Below are 14,400 nucleotides of genomic sequence, written 5' to 3' on the forward strand. Positions count from 1 at the left end.
TAAAGTATAAACCCAGCCTATGTATCTAATTGTTCTCTTGCTTACTTGCTTGGAACACAATCCATATTACTAACCGAGAATGGTAAACCGGATGGCATGGACGCAGGCTTACTAAACCGGATGGCATGGACGCAGGTACACGGCGATGGGACCATGAGACGTACTGCGCAGGCGCGTACAGCGCACGTCTCATAAACCGCAATCGAGGTCGTATCCACTGCGAACGAACGACTCGCCGCCCAAAAACGAAACAGCTCAACTGACGTGAATGAGAAATGAAGCAACAAGGCGCCCATAGCTAACGACACAGCCACGCTAAAAAGAGGATTCTGCGATGCAGCCCGGATTCAAATGGAAGAGGCTACGGAGGCCCCACAGGTCCACAAAGATAGTGCGAAGGGCGCAGGCGTCACCGCCATATTGTGAGTGGCACTACTACGGAAGGTGCAGGCGTCACCGCCATGTTGTGCGTGGCACTACTGCGGAGTGAAGTTAGGAGTGATGTGCTGCTTGGGATTGTACAAACCGCTGAACGCTTTACACCGAATTCAAACACAATACAGATCAACGATACAAACACGAGCTCACCTGGAGAAGATCAATGAACGGAGGCACCTACAACGCATGTCTGAAACTGCGGAAGCACAGCAGACACGGGTTCAAAACGAACGAGCTCGACAGACGGATATACAAACATGAGCCCGGCTGGATAAAATCAATGTATGCAGGCGCCTACAACACGCGTCTAAAATGCCGCAAGCAAAGCGGGCACGGCTCCAAGACGAACGAGCTCAACTAATGTGTTCAGGATACCCAACACCGGGGGTAGGCGAGCGAAGTGAGTAGGGGGCGGAGCCCCCCTTGTAGGTGCAGAATATCTTGGTGTTACAGAAAAGACACACCCAGAACACTCAGACATTCACACAAAAATAACAAAACACACAAGATACATTTTTTGTCTTTTTCTGCTGCAGTCAGGGGCCCCTGTTCGTATCATATACTGTACATTGTAAAATGCATCAATATCTGATTTCACTCTAATTTTGGAAGCCTTTCTTCCTGACATTATATCACAACAACTTGCAAGCTCCAGACTGACCAACCAAAGGCTTTAATTTCATATGGTTTCAATCCCTGACCATAAACTAATCACAGGCACTAAAGAAGCAGTACCATGACTTTAATTGGTGTCATTCTTGCATTTGTTGTCTCTCTCTAGTCTTCCTTCGAATGACAACAGGGTAGAGACTCTACTGGTTCTGCCACTCAGTTAAAGGAGATCTCCGTTATTCAACTGCATATCTGACTCTCTTAGCTAGTGATACAGCTTTCTTCCACAGTCGTTCTCTCAGCCACTCCAGTTAAAACTGGTATATATGCATTAAAGCTGGAGTTACAATGTAACAAGATAGAATAAAGTGGGCCTCTAAACAAATAAAAAGCCAAACCCATGACACCCAATCCCACTGGTACCCCCACAGCTCATTGAGGGTATATAAACCTTTTCACACAAGGTAAAATCTGTTATGTGCTATTTGTCACTTTATCTTTCACTTTATTTGTCACTTTATCTACTCTTAGATGATTATGATTATGCTAAGATGTAAAAGCATTGATAAAAAAGTGTACTTATATTTCACATCAGTATACATGTACAGTATACAGTATATCAATTAGTATATATTTTATTTGATATACAGTACTTAGTTAATCCACGAGAGGTAATTGTCTTTTTGTATTATAGAGAGACAGTATATGTACAGTGCATCCGGAAAGTATTCACAGCGCATCACTTTTTCCACATTTTGTTATGTTACAGCCTTATTCCAAAATGGATTAAATTCTTTTGTTTCCCTCAGAATTCTACACACAACACCCCATAATGACAAACGTGAAAAAAGTTTACTTGAGGTTTTGCAAATTTATTAAAAATAAAAAAAAACTGAGAAATCCCATGTACATAAGTATTCACAGCCTTTGCTCAATACTTTGTCGATGCACCTTTGGCAGCAAATACAGCCTCAAGTCTTTTTGAATATGATGCCACAAACTTGGCACACCTATCCTTGGCCAGTTTCGCCCATTCCTCTTTGCAGCACCTCTCAAGCTCCATCAGGTTGGATGGGAGGCGTCGGTGCACAAGCCATTTTAAGATCTCTCCAGAGATGTTCAATCGGATTCAAGTCTGGGCTCTGGCTGGGCCACTCAAGGATATTCACAGAGTTGTCCTGAAGCCACTCCTTTGATATCCTTGGCTGTGTGCTTAGGGTCGTTGTCCTGCAGAAAGATGAACCGTCACCCCCAGTCTGAGGTCAAGAGCGCTCTGGAGCAGGTTTTCATCCAGGATGTCTCTGTACATTGCTGCAGTCATCTTTCCCTTTATCCTGGCTAGTCTCCCAGTCCCTGCCACTGAAAAACATCCCCACAGCATGATGCTGCCACCACCATGCTTCACTGTAGGGATGGTATTGGCCTGGTGATGAGAGGTGCCTGGTTTCCTCCAAACGTGATGCCTGGCATTCCCACCAAAGAGTTCAATTTTTGTCTCATCAGACCAGAGAATTTTCTTTCTCATGGTCTAAGAGTCCTTCAGGTACCTTTTGGCAAACTCCAGGCGGGCTGCCATGTGCCTTTTACTAAGGAGTGGCTTCTGTCTGGCGACTCTACCATACAGGCCTGATTGGTGGATTGCTGCAGAGATGGTTGTCCTTCTGGAAGGTTCTCCTCTCTCCACAGAGGACCTCTGGAGACAGAGGTGGCCATCGGGTTCTTGGTCACCTCCCGGACTAAGGCCCTTCTCCCCCAATCGCTCAGTTTAGATGGCCGGCCAGCTCTAGGAAGAGTCCTGGTGGTTTCGAACTTCTTCCACTTATGGATGATGGAGGCCACTGTGCTCATTGGGGACCTTCAAAGCAGCAGAAATTTTTCTGTAACCTTCCCCAGATTTGTGCCTCGAGGCAATCCTGTCTCGGAGGTCTACAGACAATTCCTTTGACTTCATGCTTGGTTTGTGCTCTGACATGAACTGTCAACTGTGGGACCTTATATAGACAGGTGTGTGCCTTTCCAAGTCATGTCCAATCAACTGAATTTACCACAGGTGGACTCCAATTAAGCTGCAGAAAACATCTCAAGGATGATAGGGGAAACAGGATGCACCTGAGCTCAATTTTGAGATTCATGGCAAAGGCTGTGAATACTTATGTACATGTGCTTTCTCAATTTTTTTTATTTTTAATAAATTTGCAAAAATCTCAAGTAAACTTTTTTCACGTTGTCATTATGGGGTGTTGTGTGTAGAATTCTGAGGAAAAAAATGAATTTAATCCATTTTGGAATAAGGCTGTAACATAACAAAATGTGGAAAAAGTGATGTGCTGTGAATACTTTCTGGATGCACTGTATATACAGTATACACTGTATACAGAAAGAGAGAGAGAGAGAGAGAGAGAGAGAGAGAGAATATAGCTGGCAAGGGGTTGCCAGGGCAAGAGAGGGATTGATTGAAGGCCATGAGCCAACAGTAATAAGTAGAGAACCCTGCCAGTATGTTTAAATGGGTGATGAACTACATGTATGTATAAGGAGTGCCACTAGGCAAACTGAAATAACAGAAGACATGGAGAGAAGAAAAAGACTAGCAGAATGCTCACAAACTGGGGCAATAAGACCCATCTTAAATATAAATGTCAAAAAGTCCAAAGAAATGATATTTGACTTTAAGAGATAGAAGTCTGCATATTCACCCATCACTGTTCTGGGTTGAGGAGGTAGAAAAAGTGACTGAATCCAAATACTTAGGTACTACACTAGACAACAATCTTAGTTCAAATACAAACCCAAAAAACATGTACCGGTACTCTAAATGCAATCAGTACTTATTTCTCCTCCATAAACTCAGACAATTTAAAGTGGACAAGGACCTCATGTTGTCATTTTATTGCAGCATCATCCAGTCTGTTATTACTTTAAGCTTTATCAGTTTAGCAGTCCGACTAACCAAAATTTAAAAAGCTCCAGCAGATTACCAAACATGCAGCTAAAGTGATTGGAGCTGATGCAGAAGATGGTGTGTGTCAGAGAGCAATGTTAAAGAAAACTGGAAATCATCTTAACTGATGACAGACACACACTACACGGAGAGCTTAACTTCAGCAAATCAGGGAAGGACAGTCGCTTTGAAAACCCACACAGATCACTCCAGAAATTGCTTTCTCCCCAGTGCCATTCATCTTTTTAATAAAGAATATCAGAGATAATAATTTTAAAAAAATCCAGAGGTACAGGGTTTTTCCTTTACATATCATGTATTCATTTTAGGTTAAATGTACTATCAAAAATGTTTTTTTCTTAAATGATGTAAACTGTTTATGAAATTTCTGTATATGTTTTTAACCAGCATTTCTTTCTTTCTTTCTTGCTTTCTTTCTAATATTGGATGAAACTGAGAAAGCAAATCTCATGTTTGCCTGAAAAATTGACTAAATTAAAAACCTTGAGCCTTAAACAAAAGCAGCAAATGATTCCCATTTGGAACGACAGGGCTCTACTGCTTGTTAAAGAGTGTGTGTCAGACACACCTACGATGCCTGCCTAGTTATTAGTAAAACAAGGATGCATCTTGAACCAATACAGAGAGTTAAGGGGAGACATCTTCAGAGCTTTCTAGGGGTGGGAATTAATGGTCACTCCCAGCCAAAGTCATGGAGTGGGGTGGAGAGTTCAGTCAAAAGACTTGACAGGCAGAGTTCGCTGACAGTGTTGTGTTTAGGTAGGTTCAAAGTTGCAGATAACGTTTGCTTTTTTGGTTTATTTTGTTGCTGCCTTATTTTTTCCCTTTGATTGCTGCAAACATTTTTTTCCTTCTTTTTAACTGAACAAATCTATTCCTTTTAAACAATTCTGTTTTTTTATACTTTTTGGCCTAGATCAGAGTTTTTCACAGCAATGCCTTTGACTACTATATATAATGTATCACCATAGAGGGATGTTTTAGTTTATATATGTTTAGCTGATATAATAATATTACAATATAATCTAAATTGTAGAATATTACTTCCATTACTTTGAAACTCACAAACCATTGATTTGATTCTTGCAGGTAATGTTATCTCCAGCCCCATTTTGCACTTCTTTGCTCATGACACTGCACATGGATGCTTTTTGGAAGGCTCATGATGTCATGGTAAGTCAGCTATAGAAAAACAAGACACATTTTTCGGGCATCTGCACACGTTTATGCAAAGAAAACTCTTACTGCATTGAAAAGATTATTGTTTTCGGCAATTCTATTTGTTTTTGATGCTTTTGTTTTTGGTTTAAAACCTTTGCCTTGTGATGATCATTTAAAAAAAATGCCGACCTTTTAACATTTCACATGTTAACAAACAATTTAACCTATGAAAAAAAGGAATTAATAAAGAAGTTAAACTTCCTTGATCATCATGTGTAAAGCACTGTTGTTAGAATCAGTAAATTGTTGTAAACACTTCTTGACAAATACCACTCACAAAGATTAATCTTTTCATGGACGGGAAATCAGCAAACAAAGCATTTTCTGCACAGTTGGAGTTTCTTCTCACACCATTGTCTATCCATGTGACTACTTGAGACATCAAAAAGACTGGAATCACTGGAGTGTTATTATTTCTCTTCACCAAAGACAGATCTGAGAGAGAGATCCATCTAAACCACAATTACAGTGAAAGGCACAATTACAACCCAATATCTTCACTTCAGAAATACACTCACCCTACCTTTAACTCTCATAATTGTACTACTGCAAAATTATTAAAACTGATATCTTTCACTGTATATAATACTTGTATCCAAATCAACCTGTAAGTCACAAGCACTGATAGATTAAACAGTCTGCACAGTGTCAGACAATGAGTTACTGATTTGGACTGACATTGGGTTAACATTACAGTATATTAGTCTGAGTGTTACTTGATTTCTGGTGCTACAAGCAGAAGAACATAAGAAATTTGACAAATGAGAGGAGATCATTCAGTCCATCAAGCTCATTTCTTTAGCTAATGTCCCAATATCTCATGCAGATTCTTCTTAAAGGTCGTCAAGGTTTTCTGTTTCAACTGCATGTCTCTGTATTTTGTTCCAGCGTCCCACAACTCTTTGTGTAAAGAAGTGCTTTAAATGAACTTCCCCTTAATTTCCACGGTTGTCCACAAGTACATGAATAACCCTTAAGCTGAAAAAGTATTGCTGGATTTACTTTATCAATATCGTTGAGAATTTTACGTACCTGGATTAATTCTCCATACAGTCTCCTCTGCTCGAGGATAAACAGGTTTAATTCTCGGAGGGTGTCAGAGTAGGACATGTCTTTAAATCCTGGGATGCACTTGGTTGCTTTCCTCTGCCCAGTTTCATGTGCTGCTATGTCTTTCTTGTAAAGTGGTGACCAGAACTGCACACAATACTTTAGATGCTTTCTTACTAGTGCATTATATAATTATTATTATATTATTATAGTTTGACCATAATTGTCCTTGATTTAAATTCAACAGTTTTTATGATATAACCTGGAAAAGGGATAATTATTGAAGCAAATTTAGTACGATTTTCAGTCATAATGATAGTTCAAAGTGTTGATGCTTCACTAGTAGTGATGAGCGAACTCCATTTGCTTTGCCTTGAGTTCAGAGAAATCACGTAAGTGCTCGCAAATATTGCCAAACTCGGTGAAATGCATTGAAGGCAATGGGGAAGGACTAACTGAACTAGATTTGGCTGGATTATAATGGTGCAATCATTTTTAAAATGTTCCTGAGGGCAAGGTAAACATCTGCCAGCTATACTAGACCAATTATTGTGGCCAAAAAGGTGACTTGAGCTGTGCTAACCACTCCACCACTATGCATCTGTGAGGTCAAAGAAGAAAGAACGCAGTCAGAGACACTCAATCATATATTTCGTCAAAACAAAGCAAAAATGCAGAAATCATAGACAAAAGTCAGAAAAAATAGGTCTTTTAAAGGCAAAAAACTCAAATAGGCATGTCATGATTGAAGCCCTGAGATGGCTCATTTTATTTTTTGAAGTTGCACTGAAGGCTCTACAAACTGTCTCTGCCGATGCCTTGCACTTTTTCTTCTATCAAAAAGATAGAAACATTTTATAAATAGTAACAAATCTTTCATTATTATTATTATTTCATAGAGTCTCCAATGTTGGGGGGGGGGGGGCATGAGGCTCCTTCAAGGTTTGTTTTTTATTTGTTTTATCACCACATGGCTAATTATGCATGCATAGGGCATGCGCTTCCTTCCCTTGTACTGATGTGGAACTCGAAGATCAAACTGCAAATAAGGCGAACAAGCAGAGACAAGTCATTATTTATGCTGTATATGTTTCAAAAAAATAAAATTTTGAGTTCCTGCATTATTTACTTATCTGTTCTAACACTAGCTAAGTCCCACAGAGTCAGTAATCTAAATGATCAGCATCATATACCCAAGCTTAAGTCCCATCAACGCTGGCTGTTACAGGGGATGTCACGCTGGCCTCACAAAGTATTATGGTGCAGTGGAAAAAAAGTTCTCCTAAACTGGCCGAATTATCAGTAAATAATTCAACGAACAAGGGCAAATGCGAACGCAGCAAATTCACTGCAAATAACTCTTTGGTGAAATTTTGGTGAACTATAGCTGCTTTTGCACGGTTATGGAAGTCAAATTAAAGGGTATTATGAGCAAAAGGGAAATTGAGGTTGTAAATGCAGATTTCTGGACAATAGTATCCATGCATTAGTTTACAGGGCAAGGCTACAAAGGTACAAAATCTAAATCAGCAGATAAAATTGCAATGCATGAGTCTCAAAATCAACTTCTGCTAAGATATTTGACTGCAGCCCCTCTAAAAGGGAAAACCTGTAGTGAGTGTGGAGAGAACCAAAACAACATGTCTAGTGGATCTTGTAGTTGTTCGTTTTATGTACATCTATCAGGCAAAGAAAAAAAATAAATTTCCAGTCTTTATTTCTTGGCAGTGTTTCTCTGAAGTGAGGGTTAGGGTTAGGGTAGGCTTAGGGTAAGGAGCTTTTGATATAATCAAAGCTCTATTTTTCCCTCATATCATATAATATTGAACCTTTTTATCTATCTACCATTATATAGTACCATTCACTATCTATCTATCTATTATATAGTGTCAAATCTATCTATCTATCTTTCTATTGTTAAACAGTACCTTTCAAAGCCTGTCTATGATGTATTACTGTTCTTACTTCTCTGTCAGTCATGCAGTACCTTTTTGTATCTCTTTCATACAGTACCTTTCCCATTTACAGTATATATTGACCATGTAGTTTCTTTCATATGTTTTTATCCATCATTATTAATGTAAATAGTATGGCATCCTACCTATCTAGGTCTGACTCCTGTCTTGTTCAAAATTCTGCTAAAGTCGACTCCAGATCCCCTTAACCCCAAAATTAAAAACTCAGTTTTAGACAATGGATGGATATACTGTACAGTAAATGAATGTGTGTGTTTTATGTAGGCATGGGTGTTTGTAGATGTGTATGTGCCACTGTTACAACAGCCATATGAAATTCCAAACTCGGTTCACATAGCATGAAAAAAACTCTTTATTATTGTAAAGGTCATATTTCAAAAGCAAATTATTCTTCATGTGTTTTAATTTGTTAAAACTTCTGCCTTTGACTTGAAGCATTTGTTTCTAATCTATTAGATTATTTTAAAACAAAGAAAGCAGTGTAATGATTTATTGTACAGGTGGCCACAATGGCTCATTAATGATTAACTAGATAAAAGTGTTTGTAAACTATAAGGGGTAAAAAGAACCTATTAGTGGTGTAAAACTATGCAGATTAAACAGCCATTTGTCAATAAGCTTGTTAATTTGATTCACATGCAGTGCATTGCAGATCAAATGTAATTAAAATTTAAGACTTGCGGTAATGAGCGAGTGAAAAGTGTCAGTCTCAGGATACCAGAGGTTACTGCTACATAAGCCGTATATATGCATCGTCATCATGATTATTTATTATTTTCCTCTGTTTATACTGACAATTTTAAAGCTGTATTGAACCAATATTTTCATGTTGGTGCCAAATGTGCATAAGCAGTTGATTTTCTGCAGATGTTTGATAGAGAATTAAAAAAAAAAAAAAGCACAAAGAATTAAAAGCCTCAACCTGGAATGAACAGTCCAGGTAAAGGAGGCCTCTTGATATCACCCACTCAAATGCTACATCTCAACAATGAACAGTTTGAAAATCTTTTTTGTTCTGCATTTCTTGCAGGAAGTGTCCAGCCACCTATGTCAGTGAAACAGGAAGAGACGGCAAGCAGACCATCCATACTGTTAAAATCACAAAGCCTACTGTTGAACACTTCACATCCCTTGATCATAGAAACACTGAGCTTTCTGTTTGTGTTCTTCCACAGGGCTTTAAAGACACTTATCAAACAAAATGAAAAGCAGCTAAGCCTGAGCCTATCCCAGCAATATCATATGAAAGGCAGGAAATAATATAGGATGACATTTCAGTCCATCACAGTTCACACTCAAATAAAACTCAAATCAGAATTGCAGCAACACCACTTTTTCTAAGACAGAAAATGAAGCAAAGTAGTGTAGATTTAGAGAGAACATTGAAACAACACTGATCATATATAGGACCCAACCCATAGGAGCTGTGAGCCAGCAGTGCTAAACTCTGCTTGGGACTGTCGTCTAATAATATCTGACAAATAAAAAGAAATGGTCTACTATGATATTCCATAGAGATGACTTGAATGTGCCAAACAAAACTTGCAAAGAAGCCAACTTTTAGCATCTAATTAAACTCAGTTGCTGCATTATTAGATAGTTCTGCTTGGTAGTGCAAACAGCCTGCTCCTCAAAAATCCAATAAGGGAGCTGCAACATATACATACATATAGTACTATATATCATTAAGACATTTTCAGGAGATTTAGTTGTTGTTTGACCAAGGATTATAATAGGAAGACACATGATATGAGCTACTTTAATCATGGTATGATTACTAGTGTCAGACGTGTGCTTCCAACATCTCACAAATAGCAGCCTTCCTGAGATTTTCACACACTGCAGTGTCTAGAGTTTACAGAATAAGGTACAACAAACACAAAAAAAGCAGCCAGTGAGTAGCATTTCTGAGGGGAAAAAAAAAACACCTAGTTAATGAGAAAGGTCAGAAAGGTGGCAAGACTCATTCAAGCTAATATTAAGGCCGCAGACACTCAAATAACAGCTCCTGACAAGAGTGATGAGAAAGTACAACATGATGAAACAATGAAATGCATCAGCAACAGCAGCAGAGGAACACACTGAGTTCAACTCCTGTCAGCTAAGAGCAGGACAGTGAGACCACAGTGGGTATGTGATCATCATAACTGGGCAAATGAAGACTGGAAATTGTTGCCTGCTCTGGCAAAACATGTTTTTTTTTCTGCAGCATGTAGATGGTAATATCAGAATTTGGTGTAAACAGCATGCATCCTTCACGTCTTGTGTCTGCATTACAGGCTGGTAGTGGTGTTGTAATGATATGAAGAATGATTTCTTAGAACACTTTAGGCCTCTTAAAACCAATCGAGTGCGACATGTACCTTAGCCTGTGAAGCATTTTACTGCCAGAGTGTAGCCTTTATCAGAAACACACTTCCCGCAGGATGATGTGACATGTCCTCAAAAGCTACAGTAGATCCACCAATGTGAAAGTGACTTCAGCACCTGCAGCATTAGTTTATTAGCCAAAACCATGTGAAGCTATCAAGTCAGCGTGGACCAGCAACAACTGAGAAATGTTTCCAGTACCTTCCAGAAGAAACGCTTGGAAGAATTCTAGTGCAGTGGCGTGGGTCCTACTCAGTACTACACTGGTGTGTGTAGTAAAATGTGAGTGTATTTGAAACATGCACAGCAATTTGTTGTAGTCTAGAAATGAGAATACAGAATGTACAGGACCGAGCTGTTTGGAGAGGGCTAATCAAACACATCGACCCCACATAGAAGTGGGAAAAGATGAAGAGGAAGAAGAAGAAACAGTTAAAAAAAAAATCAAATGCGCATGTAATATGTAATACTTTATATACTGATGACTGATGTGCTCAGAAAACACAAAGCCAACATATAAAACTTCTGTGCCACATAAGCTAGAAATTGGTTACATTTATGATTATTGGAAACTTAAAGAAGTTTGAAAACTAAAAAGACGGGAAATTGATTAGAATCTCAGAGGAGAAATCTACCAATCCTTCACCTCACTGAAACATGCCACACATTACCAAAATGTAAACTTTTGTTCATACCTAATGGAACTATAATAATAATACTACATTTACATAGCGCCTTTCCCATGCTCAAGGCGCTTCACAGATCCTGCAGCGCTAATAACATTATTAAGAGGTATGAGAAAACATCAGAATATTTAAAATTTGAAGGTGCATTGAATCATGTGTGTTAGAAAGGGCATCTGTATTAATAATAGAGAGAATCCAAAACAGTACAATTACAGTAACACTATGGTGAGAATGAAATCCAGAAGACTTGCATCCTTTACCTTGCTATTAAATAAATAAACCAGTAAAGACATTTTATATTTACAAGAAGTTCTTTTGGAAGTACTACCATTTAGCGTGTTGGACCTTCATATTTTATTACACTGTTTACCTTTGAGTACCGTATATTGGATCTAATCACACTGGTGTATCATTGAAGGGCAACCAGGATTTGAAAGCTAAAATACAGAAGCTGCTGGCTGTCTCTGTGCACTGATGCTTACTTAGATAAGATCTCCCGAGGAAAGAGCTGAACAGTGTAATCGATGGGACTTCATCTGACTGGATCACATCGATAATTACTTGGGTGAAATGAACGCCAGGCTCAGACGAGCACGTTTAATTTGAAGCAAAATACTTGTTCACTCTCACATTGTGCCGACCGGACAACTGAAACATTTCCTGCCACAGTTAATATTCCCCTCTAGCTGCGTTAGACCATACTTTTTCTTTTTTTTTAAATCACCCTAAACACAAGTCATTCAACCCTAATTAACTATTTAAGGAGGCATAAACTGACGTTGTTAAGTAACAAGAAGAAAACTACATGCAGCCAAATTCTTGAATAAACCCCGGCTTATTGCGCGTGTGTGACTTAACAGCGTGCGCCTCGCTAAGGAAAGGCAGATCCCCCTACCTGTATTTCATTCCCGTGAGCTTGGCAGTTGATTCCTTTAACGATATGTGATGCTTGGGAGTAAAAGATCCTAAACTTCTGGCAATGATCGCCACCGTCCGGAATTTCGCCCGGGCTGCGTTTACCACATTGGGACTACTGGCGTTCGGTTTGCTGTGCCTGTCATCTCCGTTGCGAGTCTTCAGATTGTGATCTGTGCAAGCGATGGAGACTTGCATGGCTTTTTATTGCTTGATAGCTGGACTTTTATTTTTAAAATATGCACGTGTACAAATAAAGGACTGAAGGAAAGAGAACAAAAAAAACAGTTTCTTTATTTGCAAAAAAGCAGAAAAATGCAGTTGGTGGAGCTTTTATTCTCGGTTTTCTTCTGCTTCTTTAATGTGTGGTTATTCCAGGATGATGTCAAAAGAGCATCTAAAGGGATGCTTTTTAAAATAAGAACGAGAGGCAGACATTGAGGGATGCAACACGAAATTGGACCCTTGAGTCCAAGCCGGCCATTAAAACGCTTCCAAAAAATCCCGATCCTACTTTTTTTTTTTTGGTCAAATTGAGAGTCTTCTTAATTTATCGTGTCACCCCAGATCGCAGTGTCTGCGAAGTCGTCTGTCACAAAGCATCCTATGTAATGATGCCCTGGCAGAAAGAGCAAGCGTCCACTTTGAGTCTCCCGATCTTCTCACGAAGAGCCGCGTTCCGCAGCGAACTTCTTCCTCGATCAATAGAGCCGAGATTCTTTTCCACCGTGTCCGCAGTTTGCCTGCGCTGCACAGAACAGCTTTACCGATAAATAACTAAGCAGACGAAGAGAGTGATGCGGGCAGCGCTTAGTACTAAGCAAATGTTAGAGCGCCTTGCTTATGATTTCCCCGGCTGGAGATCCTTTACGTAATTTATCCATCTGTAGAAAGAATGCATTAGTATCGCGCCATTCTCCGCCTGGCTATAGGGGAAATACTGGCTTCAGCTTTTCTGCAGAGGAAATTTTCTAAAAATGCACTGAAAACGTTTTCAGCATCTGTTACCCTGGCTGTAACGAGGTGCTTTTGAGCGCGGAGAGAAATTATCTGCGGTTTTTCACCAGTGACACCATGAATCCAGAAAAAAATACGGCTGAAAAAAATTTGGATGGGGCTGACATCGCTAACGCCTGAGTGACTGTGTGATTTATGTTAGGGTGAAGGAAGCAGTGTGTGGGTTTGAAGTAGACTATCATTTCAGCTTTTGTTAACTGGAAAAGCAGCCCCGAGTAAGCAGTGACGCGCTCTGGCTTAGCTGAGACGAAGATTATTTCTCTCCGCGGGATGGGGCGGTGATACAAATAATGTTTAATATTCTGCTAAGTGTCAGAGAACAGAACAATACAAATTAACATACAGCTGAGAATTCACTAGCATGCTGCCTCCGTTCCGTTCATTTTTTTCTGCCTACTGTAAGTGCCAAAACGGCCGTTTATGTGTTGAGAATTCTGTCCTCGCAGTAAATCTGCAACCATGGGAATACAATTTTCCCATTGATGGATTACAGTTTATCAACGACAACCGATTTTTATTTTGAAAAGTTTTACTAAATGGCAAACAAACTGTAAAACTTAACGTAGTCCTACTACCTCAGGTATATTGTATTTAAGCACTCAACCCATACCAGGCATGTAGTCATCCTAAACTTTTATCCAGAATGGCGTTTTAACTGCTTTGCAGAGCTCATTCTTCTCTCTGTTCCCCTTTCAAACCCAGTATCCAGCTCCAAACCTACTTTTCCAGAGCAGGGTTGAGGGGCAGCTGGAGCCTAGCCCAGCAATCTTCGAACCAGATTACCAAAATTATAAGTCTGGGAAGTGTCAGTGTCTGTACTCAGAGCCAGTTCTAGAATTTTTGCTGCCCTAGGCGAAGTTGTAAATGGCGCCCCGCCACCCCCAGAGGAATCATCACTGCCAGACCTGTACTTTGAGACCTGGAGACAGGACTGGGGACAGCAAAGTATTTAGGACATCGAATTTACAATTTGAGAACGTCGAGTTATAGCGACATCTGTTTACAAGATTGCCTCTGAAAAAATATGCTCTTGAGGGGTGCCATTTCAGAAAATAAGTAGGAATCGAGCTGTATTAGTAATCTTTATTCATCGCTTTTAATATTTCTTAAAAGTTAAGAAACACTTAAGTTATTGTTAAAACTATGTTTAGTT

General features: G+C 39.5%; 1 protein-coding gene across 1 annotated transcript in view; it reads right to left on the reverse strand.

Moving 5' to 3' along the window:
• kcnab1a (potassium voltage-gated channel subfamily A regulatory beta subunit 1a) overlaps positions 1-13,644 on the reverse strand; it is a 356,546-nt gene extending 342,902 nt beyond the window's left edge. Inside the window, exon 1 of the mRNA XM_028794498.2 lies at positions 12,211-13,644. Coding sequence (XP_028650331.1) covers positions 12,211-12,428 — 218 coding nt within the window. The 5' untranslated portion in view covers positions 12,429-13,644. The remainder of the gene's footprint in view (positions 1-12,210) is intronic.
• Positions 13,645-14,400: the final 756 nt, after the last annotated feature.

This window comes from Erpetoichthys calabaricus, chromosome 2, assembly GCF_900747795.2.
Source record: "Erpetoichthys calabaricus chromosome 2, fErpCal1.3, whole genome shotgun sequence".
Lineage (NCBI taxonomy): Eukaryota > Metazoa > Chordata > Cladistia > Polypteriformes > Polypteridae > Erpetoichthys > Erpetoichthys calabaricus.